This window comes from Coturnix japonica, chromosome 1 (assembly GCF_001577835.2).
Source record: "Coturnix japonica isolate 7356 chromosome 1, Coturnix japonica 2.1, whole genome shotgun sequence".
NCBI classification, from domain to species: Eukaryota; Metazoa; Chordata; class Aves; order Galliformes; family Phasianidae; genus Coturnix; species Coturnix japonica.
Window position 1 is genome coordinate 58,698,017 of NC_029516.1, and position 25,812 is coordinate 58,723,828.

The window sequence follows — 25,812 nt, forward strand, 5'->3', positions numbered from 1 at the left end:
ATAATTAAGACCAGTTTCCACTGAAACAATTTCCATCATCTAGTGAAAGATACTGGGGGAAATTATCAAAAGGAAAACTAATGAATTATTCAGGTTTTAAATAAGATTTTCTTTCTCCTGTATTTTCCTTTGTTTTGAGAAGGCTAGAAGGCTATATATTTTTATATATCTCATATAGGGTGGGAAACTTAGACACAATTACTTAAAGAACTGCATTTTTATCAATACATAGAGTTTATTAGGATCATATCACTCCCAAGTAAAAGAAAAAGCCTTATTAGCATAGCAATCTTCAGATGATAAACTTATGAAAAATACTCTTACCACATATTTCGTATGTTCTATTGTATGTGTATGCAAACTTTTGTTACAACCAAGGAATAAAAGTAATAATTCCCTCCAAAAAAAGCAAATTACTACCAAACGGAAGTCCAATCCAGCCTTTAATTTCATTCTGAATCTTTAAAACATGTTGGTCTAGTTTTCTTACAGAAAAATGAAAAGAAAAAACGTAAATGTCTCTACAGCAAAGTGTGAAATCTGTTATTTAGAAAACTTGATGCATTTTGTAAGTTCAGTGGAGGCTTTAGCTGCTTTATTTTGAATGACAAAACATGTGTTTTGGATCGTGCTGTTTGAAAGCTTCGATCTCTGCTTAAAGTTGACATATAAAAGGGATATAAAAGGGGAGCTTCAGCTGAACTGTCCTGCAAAATGCCATCTGAACGCAAAAGAAAACAAGATGGAAATAAAGTGTTAGACCTACTTTTATCTCTTTTTCTATGTGACTTCTCCTTTACTGAGAGAAACAACCATGTGTTGTAAAAATAGGCATGCTGTGAATTCTGATGCAGTCTCTTAAGATGACTGCTAAAATATTTTTCTTGAAATGATTACTAAAAGTCATGACAGAGTTTGGATCATGGGTAGATTTTTCTTCTGCATACATTTGTGAGCTTATTCTCTTAAAGGAAAGGAATAAACATTCTTGTGACATTAAAACAAACAAAAAATGACTACAGCAATGAACTTCTCTTCTAGATGTTGAGTGACATCAACTGTAGCAATATTGAGAATTTGGGAGGGGCTAAGTTCCTTATTTTGACTAAGAATGCTCCAGATCGTTGTAAGTAGAAGGAAGATGGTTCCCTTCCAATCTGGGATATTCTATTCAAAGATGCTGGATTTTAAGCCCAGCTCATGCATCCAGATAATGGAATATTTGACTGGAAATAAGCTATTTACTGACTGCCTTCTACAATGTTTCTTTCACCTTGCTCTGAAATATCTAGATGATTTTTAAGTCACAATTAAATTATCTTACTAAGTAAATGGATCAGTTGTATGTTCAGCTGCGATGACCAAGATATCCAGTGTTCATCTTGGCTTCAGTAATGACATGTGTCAACTGGAGATCACTTTGCAGTCTCAAAGCTTTAATGTCAAATGATGGAGTTTGAGCTTGTCTCTCATAGGTGATTTCTTCTTCTGTTTTCTAATGATAACCAAATGCTAGGATTTTAATATAGATGAGACAAAAACACCTGAATTGTTAATAAATTAGAAATATAATTTTAAAAAAAATTATTTTGAGGCAGTTACAGTGGTGAAATATTGTGTGATTTCCTACTATTTTATCAATATGTTCTTCAGCCACCTAATATCTCTATGAGGAATTCAGTATTGTGTCTTTTTTTTTTTCACAGCATGCTTGCAAACAGGTCTTAGAAACAGACGAAGGTTGATGGGAGCTTTTTTTCCCCTTTGTAAGCTGAGGCAAATGCCATGACACTGTATGAGCACATATGCTCATGTTCCTGTTCATGGATTAACGTAAACCCCAATTTTAATGCAAATATGCTAGAAATAAATACACCTGTATTAGTCATAGCAAGGACGTGAATAAAAACTATGGCTAGTAGTGTTGTATGTCTGGTTTTTACAGAAATTAGATGATCCTTAGCAGATGGAAGTAACAATAAATTACCCAGTGAAAACTGAACCTTCTTTGTCTCTGTCAAATCTTGGTGAAATCAAAAAAACAAACACCAACAACAGTGGGGAAGAAAAATGTGAGTGCTTGGGAAGTGAAATAACCACATATGTGCGTCTTTTGACACTTCAATTTTATATGACCCAAGGCTGACAGATCCAGAGTATAAGTATCACTTTTCTTATGAAAGCTGGTCTGCAGAAAATGATGTCCTACCCCAAGGAAAATACATACATAGCCGAAAAGGAGTGTACTGTATGACTTGGCCCCTCACTACAATAAAGTTTGCTGCTACACAAAGCTTCAGGTGGTTTTGATTTCAAACTGAAATTCTAATCTTCTTTTCCAGACTCTCGGAGCAACAGAAAAGAATCTTATGGTTTTATCGTTACTACTGCAATAATCAAAATTGCTCCCTTCCTCTGGTACTGGGCAGTGCACCCAGCTGGGATCGAACAACTATGTCAGAAATGTATTCCGTCATGAGAAAATGGAGATTTTCTAACCCTGTGGAAGCACTTGGACTTCTAACTTTCAGGTAAGGGAAAATTAGCTAAGTAGGAAATTAACAAGAAGCTAAATGATCATTATGTGCTGCTGATTAATCAGTGCTTCACTTATTCAACAAATTTAACTGGTTGATTTTGGTTCTGTCCTTCTGTCAAAGTAGAGTTGTACTGCAACTCCTATGACATCCCTAAGTTGAGTACACCAGCCCTATGTTCTTGGTTGAGAAGGTATCCTTGTTTTTCAGAATAATGAGAAGAGTATTTCATTCTGTGTAGGAGATTCAGTCAGTTTCTTATAACAGGTGATCAGTCAAATACATAGCACTTGCATAGAGTTCAAACTACTGTGCAGACATTAACTGAGTAGGGGGAGATAAGGAAGACTGAACTATGCTCCTAGATACCAATAATGAGTGCAGACTTAACTGTTGCCCACCTTTGCAAAGTAGAATTTTTACGACAGCTCCCTAAAATTAGAACAACTTCTGTGTGATTCCTTATGTCCCACCCTGACTTCCTATGCTGGGAGATGATTTTCAGGAATGTTTGAGATAGTCTAACCTATAGCTGGTGTCAGGGGACAGAATCTGGCTCAGCAGTTATGTTTCCTCTAAAACCTCAGTAGGTGTTTTCTGCTAGACATTCTACCCATGAAAGATTTAACCTTGTGGATGAAATAACTGAGCAAATCTGGTCTACCAAGTACTTGTCTGGATAAGCATGAGCTGCATCTGCTTTGTAATATCAGTTGCATATTTTACACATGACATTTAGAAACAAAATACTTGACCTAAAGCTTTACTCAAAGAGAAAGAACTATATTTATTCAGCTCCATATTATTCAACAATAGTTGCTTTAAAATATAAAGCAATTTCCTAAGAATACCTGTGTCTGGTTTATATCTGAAGCATTAGGAGTTTCACATTTTTGCATATATGTCTTTCTTATGTTTAGTAGGAGTGATGGAAGCAAGTACTCTGAAACATGGAGTATATTATTGGCATTTCATTTGGCATAAATGATTAGAGTGTATGAAGGACTCGTAGAAAGGAGCATACAGGCAACGTGTTTTCTTCTGTACCTTGGAGTAAAAAGAGAGTTTGAGCTGGTTTGTCAGAGCAATTTCAGAACAGACCGATTGTCAAATTTTGATTTCGTGTATGAGTGACATTTCCTCAAACATGGATCTTGACTGTTCTTTGAAGGTGCAACCCTGCATCAGTGTGTGGTGCAGAATATTAGCCCTTGTCAGGTGCTTCACAGGGTATTTGATATATCTTAGTCTATCAAAGCTCCTCAGTGTGAAGTGAATGCATTGTACAGGCTGTTTATTCTTGCAGACATTGCTGGCATGGAAAAACAAGATGTCACCCCTTTGTCTCTCCCAGTGCCACTGTTGTATGTGGCTGGTATCTCCAGTGATGCCAAAGATCAAGGGCTATTTATTAAGACTTTAGTTGGTTTGTCTCTGCAGCTTCTTTCTCAACAAAGACAACATCAATATATTTTGCTTTACTATGAAAAGGAATTCTGGATCATAGTACAAATCTTTTTAAAAAATTTTGTTCTCCACATGTTCCAGTATTTTACAGACACATGAACAAGTGGGAAGTTAACATTCTGAAAAAGGGGGATTACATTTCGTTTAAGATTTCTAATTTCAAAGATGTCTAGGTCTCATGATTTAACTGCTGAGAGATGTGTAAATGCAGATTGAGAGAGTGGGTTGAAGGAGTGAAGTACTTTCTGTGTGGGAAAAAAAAAAAATGTTTTATGAGGTTTCTTCTCTTTGTTATCTTTTCCTCAGATTTCAGTCATATTGAAAAGTAAAATAGCATTGGGTACAATCCAACTTCCCTTCACAATTACCTTCACTGACTTTGGATTGTAGGCTCCATAACTGAGCTGTTTTTGAAGGTTCATTCATCTCTATCCTGTATTATGCTTGGCTCTGACAATTCATCAACTCGCTGCCTGACTTCTATCATCAACAAAACAGCTCTCTGATTTCTTGTGATTACTGAGACACAGCTGAAAGGTCCATGTTTGTATAAAACATGAGCGGAATATAAAAGAAATACTCTTTATAGATTCATGCCTATTTTAAGGACTTGTGTTACCATCCCTATCTTATCCTAGGTAAGTAAAATAAATTGGGCATATGTTTTGTTAACATAATGCAAGAGTGAAGGAGCAGCTGCACCAAATCAGAACAAATGTCAGTCTAGTGCATCCTGTCCAACAGCAGATGTCTAGGGAAGGCAACAGAAATAGGCCAATCATAATGATTTTGCCTTACTTTCCTGACTCCCAGTAAACTACAATTCAGAGAGGTTTTTAGATTTAAAATAGCTCTTAAATTTTTCTTCTATTTTTTTTTTAATAAAAATGAATTTATTGTTTACAACTGAACTTAAACGACATCCTGTAGCAAGGAGATCCATACTTGAGCTCTGTATTGACACATACCAATTACACCATATTGTAAGGAGCACCATAAAAGAACAAAATGTTCCAATCACTCAGAACGTTGCTTCATTTTCAGGAACTTCACTTTGTGGTATCCAACAGAAAAGCTGAATTTCCGCAAGAATATGCTACCTCTTTACATGATGTAGGAAATGTACTCAAAATCACTAATCACTTTTGCAAGTGTTAGGCTGGGGACCCTAGTTTACCATTTTTCTCACAGCAGAGAAGAAGCATCTGTCCCAGTGATTTAGCTCAAGCTCACATTTGCAAGGTTAAAAAAATCAGATCATTGGAGGTGCAAACTCATTGTGTGAGTTACAATGCAGCATTGGTGTGCTTAGGGAAAGTTATCATGACCCATCAAATTAAGCCCTGTTATCCTGCATCTGAGTTAGAACTCTCTTTGCAACTTTCTGAAACTTTTAAATTGTCCACAGTGTACACAATGTACAGTTAAATGTACAGTTTAATAGATGTTTCTTGTTCGTTAGGCACGTCTCTCCTTCTGCTTTTGCTGTTCAGCTTTTCAGGCACATATGAGGGCAGACAAATGATACCATAGTCATTTATTCTGTGGAAAGGAGGAACATTCATAAATTGAAAACTCAATCATGGTACATTTCACAGATATATTCAGCAGCAGTCTTGAATCCAGTACTTGGAGCAGTGTGTTGATTCTTAAAGCCCCAGAGCCAACACTTAAAAAACAACAACAAACAGAACAAAAAAAAAAAACAACAACAAAAAAGACTGTTTTTTTAATCAGTAAATATGGGATGAGATGAGAAGGCTGGCAAGGAAACATGAAAAATAGGATTTTACACTTCTAATTTTACTTCTAATTTCAGGGATGGGAGATTGAAGGGATTGCCTAAAAAATGTATATTTCTTTTTCCTAAGGCAAAGGATAGTTCCTCCCACCATTGCTTATTGGTGCCTTTTGAGTTCTACTTTTGACTTCACCTATTGAGCTTGGCAAAAAAGCCAAATTTTAGTGAAATTAGAGCTTTCTCTGACAGTATATTCTTTTCATGGCAGACTAGCCGTAAAATGACACCAGAATACTTGTTTATTCAACGAATTTTCTTCATGACTGAGAGACACCAAAGACAGTGTTAAAAGTGCTACCTCATATGGTGTATTGCTAGCATGCCAATGTTCTCTGTGTGGATAGAGGAATCATACTTGCAAATGTTTGTCAGGTTATTTTGATTTCAAATTATCTAAAATGAAAGCCAACATGAATTCATTAACCCAAATAGGAGAAATTAGGCTCTTTCCTACTCGTCCCTGGACAGAGATAATATGCTCATGGTTATAGTATCCCTCAGCCTTTGACTCTCAAAGCATTACTGTTGATTTTCATATTGTTTAGCAAAACTTCTACACAGCTATACCAATATATGTGAAACTCACTTTCTAAACAGTAATCATAATAAAATGAGATAGCTTGAAACCAGACTTTGTTCATAAACCTTTGAAAGCCAAATTGATTTTAGAAGCATTGAATCAGATTGCCATTATTTTAATAATAGTAGAATTAGAACCCTGCAAGTCTATAACTGAATATTCAGTAGTTATCAAACAGACGCAGCTATATCTGGCCTGTCTGCAACTTATTTGGTTAAAAGGGTCCTAACTGTAAATCAATGTGTACGGTAACCACGGGTTTATGCAAAGAAATAAAGTTAGAAGAAAACAACAATCCTTAATTAATTTTATACTTTGTTTTATATATGTTCTAGAGCTGCAGAATTTTGTGGTGTATTACAAACCTCTAATTTAAAAGATGGATCTTGAAAGGCCATTTCATTCTTTACAGAAGTCCTCAAATGCTAGAAAATGCAGTAAAATGCACAGTTCAATTTATCTGACAAATATCTTTGAGCATGGGGCTATTTGAGACATTGCAATAAAAAAAAATAAAAATGAAATGCACATATATTTCTCATTTACAATCAAGTCACCACTGGCAGATGTCAAAATCTCAAGAGAATATCACAAATCCACAGGATACCTCGGCATCAGTTAGTTTTCTTTTTGAATCTGATTTAGCTGAAAGGTACAGATAGACAAGATGCTCCCTACTGGCTATCTGTATGAAAATAATCAAAGACTGGATGTTGCTCTTATTTCTAAAGCAAATTGTAGTCTGTGCTCATCCAGCTCAATATTCAGCTTTTTCAGAAACTGTCATAAAATCTCATGGGAGACCTGAAAAATTAAACTGCTCAGACAGAAGTTAGAAAATGGATGGCTGTCAATCATTAGCAATCATGCAGAGACAAAAGAACAAAACAGCAAAATGTTAGTTGAGGTTATATATCAAAGGAAATCAGTTTAATAACTTAAGGAGTATCGAGGTTGCAAGACAAACCGTGAAGGGGGGAATTCGAAATCCCTCATAATGTGAACTGTTGTGGACTAGACCTCACAACTATTCTTTACATATTGTTTTTTTCTTCAGTAGTGTCCTTGAGAAATATAAATGTGGGACAAACTTACAAGTCCCAGTCCTAGTTGTGGAATATCCGTTACCTGAATGGATGACAAACATATAATTATTCGAAAGAAGAAAGGTACAGTGTGTTGCAATTCAGGCAAAAGAATGAGGATCACAGTAGTTCTATCCACTTAATTATTTATTGACCAATAGCTTGTTTGTTGAGAGGGGAAAAATAGAAGAAATAGAAGTGAAAGGAAGGGAAGACCACAGCTAAAAGGAATTGGAAACCTGAATGAAAGTGGCCAGTTTGAATCGCATTTATAATCTATGCAATGATAAAAATCAAACATTTTTAAGTGTTTTATTTTAATTTGTGATTTTTTTCATGCTAAATTCTCAGCTGCAATCTTAAAATAGCCAGGGAGAGGGGTACCCAAATCTCTGCTCTCACAAACAGTTGTCGAAGGTCACAAGTCAAGAACCTAATGGTTTAAATTCTTTCCAAAACTGATAAGATATACACAGTTGAGATCAGCTCTTGCTCCTTAGGAGCCCTAGAGGTTGTAATACTGAGTCTGTTGCGATACGGTCATCTCATCTCATATATATTTCAATGTACAGGAACCTGCTGGATTAGAGAATAGAAATACATTGTCTAATTTCCATATTTTCAGCACATGCTTGGCACACAAGCTTTTGGAGCAGCTGCAAAATTAAATAATAGGATGATATGGAAGGAATTATATTTTTAATATGTGATCCTACTTAAAGTATGTTTTGTTCTAAATAGCCATATGAATATTAAAGTAACAACTTCATGTTCCTAATAAATAAATAGTAAGCTAATTTGGGACAAGCATGATAACTTATTTATAAAGTATTCTGTCTGTCCCCATCAAGGTCCTCCCAGCATCATGCAAGTATTTATTAACTGTACTATAAACATCATCAAATATGAACCATAATAGAAAAATATAATATTAAAGTCTGAACTGAGCCACATTGTTAACAGAGGGTTTGAAAGTGTTACAGGTGGTAGCAGCACAAAAGCCAGGCATCTCAAGAAGGTCTTACTCTTAGCCATTTGTTCTCTAAATGTCCAATTTCATTGGATGAAATGTAGTTAATTTGATGATCAAAGCATACATATGTCTGTTTATTATTTTGCTTCAGTTTGTTTTATTAAATTTAGAACCTCAACTTTTGAGCTGCAAGGGCCATTATACTTCAGAGCACTTGCCCTTACAATTTCTTTTCTTGTGATAGCAGTCAGCAAGTCAGTGCTGCAAATATGGCACTACCTCTTGTGTTTTACTTCTGATTTATTTTTCTAGTGCATGAAGTTTACAAATGTGCTGGATAAAAAGCTGGGAGAAGACCAGTCTGTTCCTCTGCTGAGCATATGAAACAGCAGTATTGATGGCCCCCTTATGCCTTCTGCCATAAATGACAGTTCTGATTTCAAAGGAATTCCTCCAGGGCAAATTGACAACATAATCTGTGGTCTTTATTCATCAGTTTAATGTATGGTATGGACTGACAAATCAGTGAGACACTGGACTGCAGTGTATGAAAGAGTCTCATGGCTGTATTTGTTCAGAAGTGGAGGGATACACGGCTTCTTGTGGGGCAGATGCTTGTCCTTAGAGAACAGAACTGCAGCATAGTAGCTCTTTTAAAAAGTACCTAATTGACTGCGGTGCATCTGAAGACATTTTTGGCAGAGATGATCACTCTTACAGTCCTGACGATAGAAAGGTTTGTATGAGCATTCCCAGTTTGCTTCAGAAGACAGAAGAGACTCTTGGGATTGTAATGGACAAATTTCAAGTACAGATAAATAGTTAAGGAGGTTGACAGGTAACAGATATGCAGATGAACACATCTGTTGTTTTCCTCAAAAAAGCAGGACCATGGCAGAATGCCTAAGTGTGAAGCAACTTAGGCAACTTCTTTGTTCATGGAATTCTCTGCTAGTATCAAAAGGGCAGAATATCAAAACCCAGAAATTACTTTTGCTTTTTTTTTTTTTTTAATTTTCTGAAATGTCTGCTTTCAAATATTAAAAGAAACACTGTGTTGTCTTTTTCTGTTGTAAGAGAGAAAAACTCAGTTTTGATCAGTCAATATTACATAAAAATTTCATTCTTTTTATTTGAAAAATAATAACAATAATAATTTGAGCAGCTATATTATCTGTCCTCCCTTCCCTGTTATTATCATCGCTGCCACAGCATCTTTTCTTCTTTTATCATTTACAGTTAAGTTTCATCACAAAATCTGTATTAGGACAAAATCATACTGATTTCAACTAGATTGTTTTAGAGAAGGCAGCTTATTTTAAATACTCATTGAACATTTCCTGCCAGGATTTGTTGAGGATATGGCTTATGATGAGCACTGTTAGAGCATTTTCCTATCAGCGAAGCATTTTTCACAGACTTGGAGACCTTCTGATTTATCACTGAATTTTCTTTCAGGAGAACTAAAGTGAAAACCTGCATTCATTTCAAAATTACTTCCGTTTTAAAATATTTAAAATTTTGTTATGTTATGAACCAGGAGCACCGACAGAGGAACAATCTATCTAAAATGAAGCCTCACTGTATGGAAGTTTTCATGCTGTTACTCAAAACAAATGCTTTCAAGTGACTGTTGTTTCCATTTTACAGAAATTTCACATTACAGCCAAGAACAGCAAGGGAAGATCCACAATTCCCTTCATATTTCAATAAATATAAAGGAAATTATAACACTTGATAATTCAAATTAAAAAAGGCATTTGAAGATCAGTGTTCTATGGTGCTGGATTTATGATTTTCTTGCATGGCACTATAACAGTCAGTCCAATTAAGCTATCTGCTACCTATTTTTTTACTCTTGCTACAGTAATTGATTTTTCCTATTCCATTTGGAGAGAAAACCTGTTTTTCTAGCATTTTGCATCAGTGAGAGCTCAAGAGAGTTGCAGTGCATAAACAGTGTCTTGGTACCTCTTATTAATATCTATTTGTTTTGCTTTAGTTTTCCAGATAAAGATATTCGCAGAACAGCAGTGCAGCAAATAGAAAATCTGTCAAATGATGAATTGTTAGAATACCTCCCACAGCTGGTTCAGGTAAGAAAGAAATTTTTAGCCAACTATGTCTTCTGTCCAGATCAATATGTTCATTAAACAATTTTGGTTTTTTTCAGTTTGATACATTATAAGAACAAGAAGTAAGAAAGACTGATCAGCAGATGAAATGATTGAATTAACAGGACAGATGTACAGACTTTCTCACTAGAGAGAATGCAATTGTTTTGGTAATGTCATTGATCTTTTCCATGTACCACAAAGTGACCTTTCTACAGGAAGGGGGGGAAAAAAAAAAAAAAAGGAACAAGAAGAAAAAGCACCCACACAAGACAAATGCTGCTATGACTGCTAGGCCAGGGTCTGGACTATGCTGTGATCAAAAAGTAGTTTCTCTGCAATGAATCGCATTTTTTTAATGTCACATACATGGCGAAAATCATTGTCAGCACACGGTAACTACAGCAAGTTGATTTTAGACTAGTTCCTTCACAGATGTACACTCCTTTTCACTGGAAATTAATGTATTATGTGTTATGGGCCCATTGCTTGCAAAATAATTATTTTTTGGTTGAATGAGTCCTGCTGTGCAGTTAAGGAGGAGCTAGCCAATTTGAAAACCTTATCCATTTACTTTGTAACTCCAACCACATGGATTTCTTCATTTCAGTTCTTCATTTCAGAGTTCCTCAGAGATTTATTTGAGTGATTGGTTTTGTTGTTTCTTTTAGAAATATGTTTGTATGTATATGCACACATATCCATGCACATATGTGTATATGTATATAGATGCATAAGTACACATGAATGCACATGTATACATAGTCCTTTACTGTGAAGAAGTGGAACCATCACACCTTTACAACACTAAGCACAGTTGAATGCTTATGGTAGATTTCACCTTTCATAGTTCCTGTTTCACAAATAAATTTTTTGATAGAATTTATTTTCCAAATGAGAATGGTAAAAATTTAAATATAGCAAAGGCTGTATATTTGCATATGTGTCCGAAATCCAGATGATATCCTCTGGTCTTGCAGGGGATAGTATATACTTGTATCCTGAAGTTTCTTTGCTAGTTTCATTTCTGGGTCATTCTCTGTAAGTTGGATTGTTTCATGCAAACTAACCACTGGAGATTCAACCCCCTTCACAATTAATTTTTTTTTTATGTAAGTAAAAGATTACAAAACCAACATTCAGGTGGTTGTTATTATTATCTGCTAAGGTGCTCAAGTTTGAGTGGAGTCTGGAAGGCCCTTTGGTGAAACTCCTGCTGAATCGCTCTCTTCAGAGCATCCAAGTAGCGCATCAACTTTATTGGTAAGATAATTTTATTTTTTTTTTTAATTATTTACACATCCATTTTCCATTACAGTGAATATTATCCATAACTTCATCAGTGTCAAACTCTGTGTTTGTTTAAAATAAACAAAAGTATTTTTCACTCTCTCATTATTATCCTTTCAGTAGTGGATATGAGTAAACTGTATAAAGTCCTGCTTATCTCTGCCTTCATCCGGTCCCTAGAAAAATAATTAAAGGTCTGCTCTCTTAGTTAAGGTACCATTTGTATTTATTTATTTTTTACTTATCTGGTTTGAACCAAAAGTAGTCTTATTCAAAACTTGCAAGATATCCACACAGCACTGTATTACTGCTAAAGGGGCCTGTTTTTGAGATTTCTCTGACCTCTTTTCATAGTATCACAGTATCACAGTCTCATGCGAGTTGGAAGGGACCTTAGAGATCATCGAGTCCAACCCCCCGGGATTCGAGCCTCTGTGTAGCAGAGCGGCACTTCTACCACTTGCACCACAGGGGGGATTTGAACCCAGGGCCTCCAGTGTTGCAAAGTGGCGTCCTTAACCACTGCGCCACCGGAGGCACACAGTCTACTTTGCAATGTAGACCTGTGTAGGTCCTCCCCTTTTCTTTTTTTCCTTAATTCTTTTAATTGATTTTTCTGATGAAATAGCCTTGAGAAGTACATAGCAGAAATTGTATTTTGATCAATAGATATCCTTATCTGGCACCATGTAATTTAATGCGGTAAAGGAATTATTTTATATTTGTCTTAATCACAGAATCATAGAATCATAGAATGGCTTGGGTTGGACCTCAAGGTCAGCTTGCTGCAGGCATGACCACCAGCCTCCATATCTGATGTTAGACCAGACTGCCCATGGCCCCATCAAACCCAGCCTTGAACACTTTCCAGGGATGGGGCATCCACAGCCTCTCTGGGCAGCCTGTTCCAGCACTTTACCACTCTCTTGGTGAAGAACTTCCCCAATATCCAACTTAAATCTTCACCCCTGCAACTTCAAACCATTTCCCCTAGTCTTGCTATTATCTGCCCTTTCAAAGAGTTGGCTCCCCTCATGTTTATAGGCTCCTTTTAGGTATTGGAAGGCTACAATGAGGTCACCCCACAGCCTTAATATATAACATTACTGAACATACTTATAACTAGTAGAATATTTCTGAATGTTCACTGTATTCTCTGCCTTTCAGCTGGTAGCACATGTGTTGATGTCATCCAACCTTGGGTTATTTTACAAGCACTTTTTATCCCTGAGTGCATTAGGAAGTAGAGATATCATCAGCTACTGTATGTCTATTAAATATTTTTATTATCATCCTATACCTTGGTTGCAGATGGAAACTACTAATTTACTAAATGTCTTTCTGGAGTATGCTGTGGATACTGCTCTTAATAATATTTCCAAATTCTATAAATAGTAAATTGCTATTTATTCCTAAATAAACAAGTGTAAAGGAAGTATATTTTACCTGAAAAGTGAACAGTAGTTTCCTAGAGGGGCAGCTTTGATTAAATGTTAAAATCGGTATATGTTCCTGTGCATAGATATGTAAATATAAATACACATTTATAAGTATATATACACGCACATATAAATATAACGCGTACATAAATATATATAAATATTTTAAAATATTTTTTTGTATTTTCTGAATTTTCAGTACCTTATCTGGCAGACATTCCTAGCAGAAATTTGATGAATTCATTCATTCATTCACGTATTTAAAATAAGGACAGGGTTTTTTTACTAACAAGTCCCTACACCTCGTGCCTGGACAGGAATCTGCAGGACCCCTGTCACATGTTGTGTTTTCCCATGTAGTATCTGTGTTTCTGGAAGAAGAAATCAATACATACATATCAATAGATTACGCGTTTTTGAGAACAAATAATCTTAATGCCCTTTTCTAAGAATATGGGAAGGTCTGGTCGAGTGGTGCAACATGAGAAAATGCAATAATACAGAAATAGCAGCGGCCACCTCTAAAGTAGCCATTCTTGAAAGTATCGTAGTATAACTATGTGCAACCACAATACACAGAGCATTCAGTAGTTTCAGGAGAAATGTCTTCTCAAGGCATGTCTGCTTGTTTGGCTACTCTCAAAAACTGATAATTTTTAAAAAGTCTGACTGGACTTGAGTTTTAATATATAAGCTTAGCTGCACAAAGTGATCATGAAAATATCCAGTAGTCCCATTTAGTGGAAGAATCTGTCATACCTCTTTTATTTAGTTTTTTTGTTCAAGCATTTCCCAATATGAATTAAAGAGCTCAGATAAAGCACACAGTTATAAAATTTTGTCTCTAGTGTTCTACACTTCTTTGTCTACTCTTCTCCACGGTGTTCTCCAGAAGTAAGCTGTTTTCCACCGAGCATTTAAATTTATGTGATTATTAATATTTCTGTTCCAGAATTTTTTAATCCAGTTTCCCAAGTAATAAATTCTATTTAGAAAGTTTATACTAATAAAGGCTTTCATTTACTCTGCAAACTGGATTTGTCTTTATGAAATCAATGGAAAACAGAGTTTTGTCTAGGTATCTCTGAAGGCATTTTTAAAAAAAGCTCAATAAGTGAATATTATGAGCAACATACGTGTGCATGCACGCTCCCAAACTTCTTCTAAGAAATGCAGTTAAATGGCATTTTATTCTTTGAAGCATTTAATCCTGTTTCATATCAAGACTGGCAACCAAACCCAGTCTTAGAAGCAAGAATTGGTAAAACCAAACATTAGAAATGATATTATGCCAATTTTTAATTGTAATAAATGACATTAGCATTCCACTATGAAAAAACAAAATCAATATATGCACCATATATCTACCCAACATAGAACTTGGAACAGAAGACTCTAATATAATTCAGTAAACTAGTGATACATTTTCATAACCACAAAGGAAACATCAGCTGAGTTAAACTTCCATGTTTTGCAACAGTATTGTAAATTCAGACACTAGTTACTAGGACTGGTGGTGACTGTCAATGCTAACTCACTCAAATGACAAACATCATTTTAATAGTAGCTCATTTATTTATAACTGTCTCAATTTCTCTGCACACCAGCAATAAGCTGCTGCCCTTAATGTTGTACCAGCTCATTAACTTTTTAATATTGATGTTGAACAGTAAATGGTTAAAGCCCTTGCCATCAAGCAGTGATAAGTTTGTCTAAAGATTTTATTTAAAATATTAAAAAATAAAAAAAATATTAAAAAAAAAATAGGACAGTGATTGGCAAAGGTGAACTGAATCTTCAAGATTCCTGGGACACATCTTCATCTGTTGTAAATCAGGAAAGCTTTGGTGAAACCAAATCTTTTATTGCTTGTACCAGCTGTGAATTTGTCCCATTAATTCTGATATTTAGAGCAAAGTAGGTAATTTGATCTTTCACCTTTTTTTTTTTTTTTATCGTGCATGACTTTTCTAATTTTCTACTCTCTAGCTTTTTCAGAAATTTAGGCCTTCTGTATCTCAGTAGTCATTTTGAATGCCTTCACCAGGAGACTAAAAATTACCCATGCATACAGTGCTAGCACAGGATTGTGTACTACTTAAATCCCTTTTTAGCTTTACTGCAAGGTAAGTTCTTCATGTACAGGAGACACAGGGAACATTTACCCTTCTCAACTACCTTATAGAAATTTACTCTGATTCTGGTCTTTTCATAGATGAATTTGTAGAACAGGAGAAAGGTGAAGTGAATTTTCCCATTCCCTGCAGCTAAGTTGAGTAGGAAAGCGTTCTTAAAGCTTTCTTCTAGCAAAGCAGAAGAGTGGCTTAAGGGAAAAGAAACCTGCTGACACCCTTCAGGCCAGGCCATTTCACCTGCTGTAATTCTCCATTTATTTTCTTGCTGCCACATGCCACAGACAATTTCTGTCAGCTTTCGTCCTCAAGTTTTAATCAACCCCTCTTTCTCTGGCAACCTGCCGATCCATTTCCCCTTAGCTTGGAGCATTTTTTGCTTCCAGCTACTTCCATAGGTGGCAGCTGCAATGTACAACTGAAACAGCTGGCTGGGGCAGCAGGTGGCTAGAACTATGTCTTACAGATGGTTGCATTTCACAGGAGGATTGAATAATGGGGAGAAGGGTACTGTCCTCTAAGATTGGTGGCAGCTGCTTGAAGGTGGTGCTACAAAAACAGGTTTCGTTGTTGGGAAAGACTATGAATGTGTGTAAATTTTGGCAGGCCATGAGCATTTTATATGCTTAGTTCAAGAAACCAAAAGGATAAGTGAAACCTTTGTTGAAGGCAAAATGTTCTTTTGTAACTTGCTCTTTCCAAGTTCTCTTTAAATTGCAAAAAGCCCTATAGATTTTTTTTTTTTTTAATTTATAATATTTTTCAACTACATTCTGTCTGATAACCAAGAGAATGGGAGTTCTATCTTTACAACTACATGCCTCATAAAGAATGTGAGTTAATTCTTGGTGAAATCCAGCACACTGAAAACAATGTGAATTAAACTATTGATTTCAAGAATAGAGCATCATATTTTATTTTTATCTCATTTTCTATATGAAAAGAGCTGTAGGAAACAAAAACAACATAAGAAATGTATAAAAGCTTAAAAAGACATCATTAATTTCTCTACCACTAGGAGGTTTATCTCTCAATACTCTGTTTTCCAGAATTGTTTCCACTTAGATTAATTCAGAGCTCCATTCTTTGAATTTCAGGATTATTGCTTCATATTTTCTGAAAGGGAATGTTTTTTTTTGCTGTTAAAACTAGTCAACACTAACTATATTTTACTTGAAGACTCCAAGAGAAGGAATATACCAAACAGACACTCATCTGTCCAACACCCTTAATTACCTGAATGCTAAATAGGCAGCCATGCTCCAGCTTTTCCCACAATATGGTGTCTCTCTGTGACAGTCAGAGACTGTCAAGTCTGCTAATTATTAATGAACTTCTTAAATAACCATGTAGAGAAAGCTGAAAATCCCAACCCAATTAAATGACATTAACTTATATCCACAATCATTAACTTTGTTTTGTGTTTATTTCATTCTCCTTATTGATCTGAACCAAAGAGTGCCTAACCACATATGTATCTTGAAACCTGTGAGTAGGCAGTCCTAGCGTATACTTGATTGGTTCTTCTGCTACTCTACATTAAAATTTGAGTTCAGTTCTGGAGCTGCTCAATCCCACAACCTTCTGAGGTAAGGTGTCATTCATGCAAGTAATAATTATAAGGTTAACCTGAATTAGTAGTACTTGATTGTTTTTTAGACTAAAAAGAACCTAAAGTGTAGAGTAGATTAATATCCAGGGATTTTCATTCTGAACCTGTAATGCCTGCTTCTGACATGCCAATAATTTACAGTTTTGGTCGTTGTTGTTGTTTGTGTTGGTTTGGTTTTGTTTTGTTTTTTTTTGTTTTTTTGGTTTTTTTACTGTAGCTACATGTCTGTACAATTGAACTATTGTACCTTTGGTCTATTCAACTGTCTACTGTGCTGTGTTTCATTGTTAGCCTAGGTGGAACTTAGATTATTGCCTTTGAAAACAGGATTATCTTGTAGCTTCTTTGTGTTAGTCAATACTGCTCAATAGCAGTGGACTAATGGGCAAGGCCAACTGTTTGACCTCATAACTGCTGCCTTCCACTTTGGCTCTGTTTTGGACTGCTTTTTTCCATTACAGTACTGAAGCAATGTTAGAAATAGTTCCTATCAGGAACCACCCCCAAAAGATGGGATGAAGAAACTTGTCCTACACGTGAGCTGCCTCCAACACTCCCTTGCCCACAGTTGGATGCACATGTTAACCATCTGAGGCAGATACAACTGACCTTAAGCCTCTTTTACTCTCTCTAATGTTTGTGGACTATAATATAACCCTCACAGTATTTCTGATCTGGTTCCCATGCTGAAAAATGATGCTTTCAGGAAAAGTTGAAGGCAGATTGGCAAGTGTTCTAGCATTTTAGTAAGACTATCTGTAAATTTACTTTCTATTCTATTCCACATACACAGGAGATCAGTCTGAATACATAAATAACTCTTCCTATTTTGTGATGCTTTCCACTGGCTTTAGCAGTCTTTTAGTCAGCCAATTTTTCTCTGGAAGTGAGTGTGACAACATTTTTCTAGAACTAACTTCACTTTTATAATTTAAAGGATTTTGCACATATCGTATTTATTTGCCAAAGACCAAAGGAGTTGCAGGTGCTGTGATTTCTCTTTATATATTGAAATATCCTAATTAAAAGAATAAACATTTTTCACTCCTAATTTTCTAATCAGAAGGAAATAAAACTAAGTTTCAAATAATTTAAAAAAAAATTGCAAACGTTATCGTGAAAGGTGAACAAAGAACCTAAACAGTGTTTTGCCATTTTAAATACAAAGAGGAAGTTAGTTTTAACCACTCTGATAAAAATCACAGCTTTTAAAGGCAGGATCAAATTAACATAGTTTTATTTGCTTAATTAAAATAATGGCTTCTTTGATAATTTGATGAATATAATAGAATTTTGTGAATTCTTAAAAAATGATAGAACATAGCTCTGTGGGTCTTGTTTTAATGATTTAACACTGTTAGTAGAACAGATGTGTTGAAGTGGAGGAATACTTTGTGTTTTTTCAAACTGAATGAGAGTATGAAAAAAGAAGAGGGAAAGTATCTTTGTGACCATATAGCAAGGTGAGAATGGAGTGAGGCATGACCATTCCTGTGATTGATTACATTTGTACAGGCAAGTATGTGGCTGCAGCTAAATTAGTACTTGAACACAGAGATAACTGTTCCCACTTTCAGAAGAAAGGAAATTATAAATGCCAAAAATCATATTTGAGGAGGATTAACATTACCAAGTTCAATATAAACAAGCCTGCAAGGGCCGAAGTTATCAGCATGTGTTACTGTAACGATAAAATACACTACTATATTTGTGTGCAAGTAAACAGAGTTGGAGTTGAAAACATGAACTAAAAAATATGAGATCACTCTGAAAACAAAAAAATATTGAGCAATTGGCCTCAGCACTGTTAGGTGCTTTGTGATTTATAAGGTAGCACTAAGGAAAATGTTTTTCAGTACATTGTTTTTCAAAACACTGCTAGTCTGGTTTATTTCATTTTCACTCTTTTTACATTTAAAAATATTGATGCTAGGAAATTTGGTTTTTTTGGTTTTTTTGTTTTTTTTTTAGTTAGATTGAAAAACTCCCTATTAGGTTAAAGTTACATCTATCACAACCACCCCTCCAAGACTGTAACTGAGCATGAAATACGGCTGTTTTCTGTTGGATGTTCTCTGTGGAATGGATTAAATGTACCATTTTGGTGGTCTGTTACTGCTGGAAGCTCCCATCCTCCAGCTGTTCTGGCACAGGATGCCCTCTGCTTAGGCTATAAGAGTGAATCTGACTTAGGAAGTGGAGCTGGTGTTGCTGCGATGGGGTTTCTGAGCAGGGCTCTGTGCAGCTGTCATGCTGGGCTTTAATCTGCTCCTCTCATCTTTCTTCCATAAAACATGTTTTATTGTTGCTTCCTTCAAAAACAAAACAGCCAAAATCTTGCCTGACGGATACGTCATATCTCTCTCTGGTTGTCTCAGGGGAGCATTTGGGAAGTAAATCAAAGCAGTAATAAATCAGGAAAGCTTTTGAGAAAACATTCATTTAGTCCTGTCACTTCAAATGGATAATTTGCAGCCATGAATTTGATTGATGTGGATGATTTGGTTTGTGTTTTTATACTGTGAAAGACTGCTGGAAGGAGATGACTGAACATAATCCATACAGCTCTGTCATTCCACTGAAATACTCTGTATGTATTCATTGAGCTAGGCCAATATATGAAGTCCAACCAACTTAATAATCTGAAATGTAAAAATAATAACGGGAGCTGCAATATAAATATGATTCAAAATTCCCAGATCTGGCCATAATTATTGTGGAGAGTTAAATTCTCTGCTGGAAAGCAAGAGGCATGGTGAATCTCCTGCAATTCTCAGCTGAGCAGGGGCAGTTGTGTTTGACTAGTGCAATGTTGCACTCAGCAGATGAAAGCAGCCCTGCAAATGAGAATAGTCCTCTGCCAGGCTGCTTCTCTGCTACACAGCTGTGGTGATACCAAGCGAGTTCTGATTTATGGAAACTATTTTGTTATGATCCCCTGTGTTTAAAGATTTCTTCCTATAAAGGGCAATTATTTCAAGGTTAATCTGCTGATGTTTCAAAGTTGCATCATGATGTGAAAAAAAAACTTTGCTCTGTTAGAGGTCTTTTACTCACTCTAGTTCAGCAAGCTATTGTGTTTTAACTGCAGCTGTTTGAATCAGTTATTGGGAAAATTTACTTTGAACTACCCTAGAGAGTTCTTTTCAATCTATTTTTCTTTGAATATGTTTTGCAAAGTTTTTACTGTACAAGTTGTATAAATGTTGTTCAGACTCTGAGTTTTTTTGATTGGTATGTTGGGAGTACTCATTTATAGCCATCATGTGACTGATCAAAACCTTTGTCTGGCAGGTCTGAGTTTAGTAAATCATTCCTATTTCTGAACATTTCCAGTAACATCATTAGGGAGAAGTACAAGTAAATAGAAAAAGGCTCAAAGTGGATACAGGACATTCAATGTAATGAGTGATTTGGTCATTTTGACATCACAGTCAGCTGTATGCTTCTGTGGAAAGTACTTCTAAGTAAGTGAAATGATTCTTCAGAATGAAACCTGGGCCTTGGTCCCTTGCCTAAATGACTGGAATATTCGAAAAAGGAGAATTATGAATCAGACTTTGTTGAATATGTGCCATCAGTACATGATTTGACAGAAGATTACTTTGTGACTAATGGGAATTTTTCTAAGAAAAGAACTTCCTAATGTAAAACCAAATATAATTATTAACAGGTTTTATAATAAAAACTTCAAAAAATATAATAAAAGGTGATATTCCTACAGAGATTATAGTTGAGAATTGACAAAATACCCTGAACTGACAAGAGTGCAGAGTTATTATAATTCTGTATTTTTAGGTATTTTCAAATGATAAGTGTTTAAGGATTGTATTCATAAAACTCCTGCTGTTTGAAAATACTTCCTTAAGTGTTAATTGCTTTTTGAATGCCTAACCCATGCTAAATGGTATACTACTCTATAACCATAAAGTTGTCATTTGGCAGGGGACCAAATCAGAAATATGCTTACAGAAGAAAAGAACTGACTGATTAGTTGAATTTGCATTATGTTTTTTTGCTCAAACAATACTGTGATCAGGCTGTCATAACATTTTAAGCAAGAGAATTTTGCCACAGACCATGTCCTTCATCATCTCATTTGGTGTTTTGTTGGCAAAGAGCCCACTTGGGTAAAACTGATATTCATTACAGACTTGAAAGGGAGTGGTGGCCTCTAAAGGAATTAAGCTGAATTAAGATTCCCTCTGAATCAATACCCTGTAAAACTCTAAGAAGTGTTTCAAAGAACTAGAAGAAATCTCAGTCAAAAGAAAGACAACTGGATTGTTTTTACCTGTGGCTACCAAATACACAGAACACTATTCAGGAAATTCATGACATTATTTTGTTGATTTAGAAAGAAAACCAGACCATAAGAATTGCCTTTCACCTTTTAAAAGTCATTATTCTTGTATAAATATATTCCAAGATTTGTTATCTCAGTATTATATAAACAGTGGCATTTTTACTAAATAGTTCTTATGTGACTCGTGGGTGAAGGATTAATGTAGAATTAGTAAGGAATTATTCACTCAGATGTCTTTAAGGAAAAATGTTCACAAAAAAATCAAGATTTTTTTTTTCACAGAAATATTCAGCTGAGATACAGACATTCATATGGTATCAGAAGTGCAGGATGATGCTGTGGAAAATGTCTGGATAGTTAACGCTAGTCATTGGAGATATGAAAGTAGAGACTTAGGGCTGAGGTAACCCAGTGAGTGTCACATTGAGCTGCTTTTACTAGTTCATCTCTTTTTTTTTTTCTCCGTATTTTATGTTAAAAAATCCATCCCAAAGCCATCAGCATTTTTTCTACTCAGACTTGGTAGGTTGCAAGTCATAAAATCATATTTTAAGACAGTCCCTAATATAAAGGTTGGTATAAAAAGTACGTCTCCTCCTTTTGGTGGTTGTCTGAATTGCTGATTACTAAATCATTAAGAGATGATTGCAGTTTGCTTCAAAGCAGACTTTCTTTTAAACTTAATAATCTGTGAAATATCATTTGTATCTCAGTTGTGCAGTATGTGAGTGCTGTTCCCCGACTGCAGTTATCGAGTTAAAGTCCATTGAAATATGATGAGAAAATAATAAAATCAACAACAAAATAAAACAACACTAACAAAAAAAAAAAACAACAACAAAAAAAAAACAAACCCAACCACTGTTATGTGGAGGGTGACATTTATAACAGGATATGGTATAAATTCCTGGCAGTGTGTATATGGGAAATTATTTGATTGGAAAAAGCTTCAGTACTGGTACAGCTTTGTTTTTCATCTGGCTTTCTTTCAAAGAGAAAATCAAATCATCTGCACTTGAAATTTTGAAAGGTGAATATGAACTTGTTTCTAGTTGCTTTTATTCAGTTCAGGATTTTAATAAATTGTGGCAAAATGACGTGCTGGGTGTTGGTTGCATCAGAAAAAAAGAGGACTTAATTTCTGAGGTGTGTCTGAGCCACGCAAGCAGAGTGCAGTGAAACATTCGTAGGTCTCAAGTGAAGCAGATTTTCCTATGTCAAAAACAGATATGGAAGCCAACACTATTTGTTAGTATTATTAAAATTATAAATTAAGTGAAGAACTGCAACAGTTATCAATTCAAGATCTTTTAGAAGATGACTTTATGGATTTTCTAGCCTAAACTAGGAAAAAAGATTTGTCTTCTCCTGTTTATGCTTCCCTTATAAGGTCCTAGCTACACTATAGTGAACAAACAAACAACAACAACAACAACAACAAAAAGTCCTGTTAGTAAAACTGAATAGTAAAGTCCTTCTCATTAAAGAGCGGGAGGTAATATAATAATATAGCAATATGATGCAGTAACAAAAACTTTCTAGTCAGTCGAATAAAGAAGCAATAACGCATACACAAGTGGATGATCTTTTCAAATCAGCACCATCCCTCACACACTAATATATTTCCTTTCTTTACACATCCAATAAATGTCCTGGAGAGTTCAAATCCTTAGAGATAAAAGGTGATTCCAAGTATTTTTGGTGAAAACAACAAAGGAGCTTTCAATATCTCTCCCAATAAAATCCTGTTTTATGCTTCTTATTCTTCAGTTTTCTAGTTTGTGCAGCAGGGCTTATATCCAAGCAGATTTAAAAACAAACAAAAACAACTGGTTTTGTCTTACATAAATGTTCAGATTTTCATGTACAGCTTCCTCCAGCAATTGTTCAGTCTGTCATCCAGTGAAATTAAAATAACAGTTCCCCAAGGCTGCCTCCTGTTCCAGTGCTTTCTCAAATGTAAGCACTGCTGTTTATTTACAGATTTGCATACACTGGTGTACATTCTCTCATGCAAGCAATCCTTATCACCTAATCTGTGGTGTTTCATATTTAGAAACTGAATGCTTTCCTCAAGATTCACTAGGAAGTGAGTAAAGGATGTAGTGGGAAAAGCAACATGCTTCTGACAGTTGGAAAGGTTCTAACTGGGAATTCCCTCCACCATAATGTGCACACATTCTTGTCTCTCCTACTTCAAGATCCCAATTCTTCTCCAAGACTCAGAACTTGGAGAATTCCTCATTAGCTTGAGATCAGAGGGAGTTGCTACAGTGTTCCTGTTGGAACTGGATTTGAAATAAAGAAAAAGAAACTTCAGGCAGGAAAATGATTAAGAGGAGTTTGGTAGTTATTGAGGGAGCCAGGAATGAGAGGAAGGAGAGCAAGTAGAGGTGTTTTTTAATTCTTTACATTGTGCAAGTGAAAGTTGCCTATGCCATGTAATAGGCAAAATCCAAGTCTCTTCTGTTCTGTACCCAAGGATAGTTCTGGCTGATGTGATTTAGACCATGTAAAGAATGATATGGATTCTCTGTTCATACACTAAAAGTAATCTGCATTACATAAATTTGAAAATATTTGCTGTTTCTATGACACGTGCCCCAGCTAGAAGAGCTTGCAAGAGATTCAGTTGAAATACAGAACTGCTCCAAACATAATGCCTCCATTTTTATTATGTTGACCCACAACATCAGAGGCAGATGTTGGTGCAATGACAGTAGAGACTGAATCTTCCTGCCAATATTCCATTACATTTTGTTGCCATGTGACAGATGGCAGTAAAGTGGCAGCCAGACAAAATGGTATCTGACATGGAAGTGCATATGAAGCAAAGGTGTGTCACTGAATTCCTCCATGTGGAAAAAACATCACCCATTGACATTTGTTGATACTTGCTAAACATTTATGGAGACCAAACAGTGGATGTGAGGAGGTGGGTGGTGTGTTTTAGTGGTGGCAGGCAGCACTGATAGGAAAGGCAAGCCATGTTTCAAATGGCTATGACTGTTATTACACCAGAAAACATAGAGCAACTCGGTCAGCTCATCTGTACAAAACAGTTAATGTCAGTGATGGCGTTTTGTAGCTGTGAATCTGCTCTACTGAGTAGTGTTACTGTGTTTTTTGTATCTGTTGTTGTTTTCATGGAAGTAAATAGGAGGCATTACTTTCATGGCAACCTATGTAACTAATAGAACTGAAGGCAAACCAGATTGGAGTTATATTCATACCTTAGAAATGCAGACACTTCCCTGCTTATTCATGCTTCTGCTTCCAAAGAAAAATCTATGATGTTCACCAAAGATACAATGGTCTTCCTAAGACTGATCACTGAATCCATGAAGTCCTGCCTATCATTTGGTCACATCCTTTGAGACCACCCCAGTGTTCTGAGGACTCAGAGTTGTATGATTCAAGTGCAGCTCAGTTCACTCCTGTCTCAGGAATTCTCAGCCTGTTTCTGAGGTCAAGCCCTTTGAACTTCTTGGTACAATACCAGAGCTATATCTGCTCTGACCAAATGTCCTCCTGGGGTTTCTCTCAATGTCAGCTATTACATGATTTTGTAAGTTACAAATGTTAACCATATTTGCTTATGTACTGATTCAGTTTCTACTTTAATTTTTGATCTTTTAGGGTAGTCATTAGCACCCTTTCCCCAGGACTTATCTTCCCTTTTAAGGATTGTTATATGAAGCCTTTCACTGATAATTTTCTGTAGTGTTCCACCCAAGTTATGTTGTGGCTAGAAGACAGTATGATGATGAAAATCAGGAGGTTGGGACAGATGAACAGGAATGGTTAAATACTGTGTTCAGCCCCAACGAATTCCACTGACCAAAAGTGAAGACTGTATCAGGCCCCTATAAACACTCCACCAAGAAAATATTAGTAGTATCTTCCACTCAAAAGTGTAATGAAGTATGCTTTTGCATCTTCTCAATTCCTTAATTTATAAATAACATTAATGTGTAGCCGTTGAGGATTTCATGCTTTATATTGGAATAAAAGCAAATGGCATCACAGCAGAGGTGAGCACTGCTTTTTACGTCTCATGAAAAAGAATCTGAAGACAAGCTGAACATACCCCAAATTATTTAGTTAAAAGTAAATAACTAGGGGGGCTGTGTTCAACAGTATTTAAATGCAGAGTAGTTTCTTATATTTTCATTCATTTGTTTCAATCAGAAAATTTACAAACATGTAATGGAAAATGCAGGAAAAAATAAAAGGAGAAAACCTTTAAGATAGATTCCCTAACTGTTTCATTTTGCTCATATTGCATACTTGTGTTTAAAATTCTGCAAGTAGAAGAAAATATACAATTTGATGATTATACTGCACAAAAAACTATAAGTGACAGCAAATAGTTTTTGGAATAAGAAACCAGTAGTTTTCAATTAGTGTTAAATGAGAAAAGATTATGTCAGCTAATATTAAGTAGACATAAATGTCTGAATTAGTAAAAAAAAA

The 25,812-nt window shown here is 35.5% G+C and overlaps 1 protein-coding gene across 6 annotated transcripts in view; it reads left to right on the forward strand.

Annotated features, from left to right (window-relative positions):
• PIK3C2G (phosphatidylinositol-4-phosphate 3-kinase catalytic subunit type 2 gamma) overlaps positions 1-25,812 on the forward strand; it is a 272,235-nt gene that overhangs the window by 147,475 nt on the left and 98,948 nt on the right. For all 6 annotated transcript variants that reach the window (XM_015867894.1, XM_015867905.2, XM_032445932.1 and 3 more), the window contains exons 16-18: positions 2,343-2,531; positions 10,446-10,539; positions 11,726-11,820. In XM_015867894.1, coding sequence (XP_015723380.1) covers positions 2,343-2,531; positions 10,446-10,539; positions 11,726-11,820 — 378 coding nt within the window. The remainder of the gene's footprint in view (positions 1-2,342; positions 2,532-10,445; positions 10,540-11,725; positions 11,821-25,812) is intronic.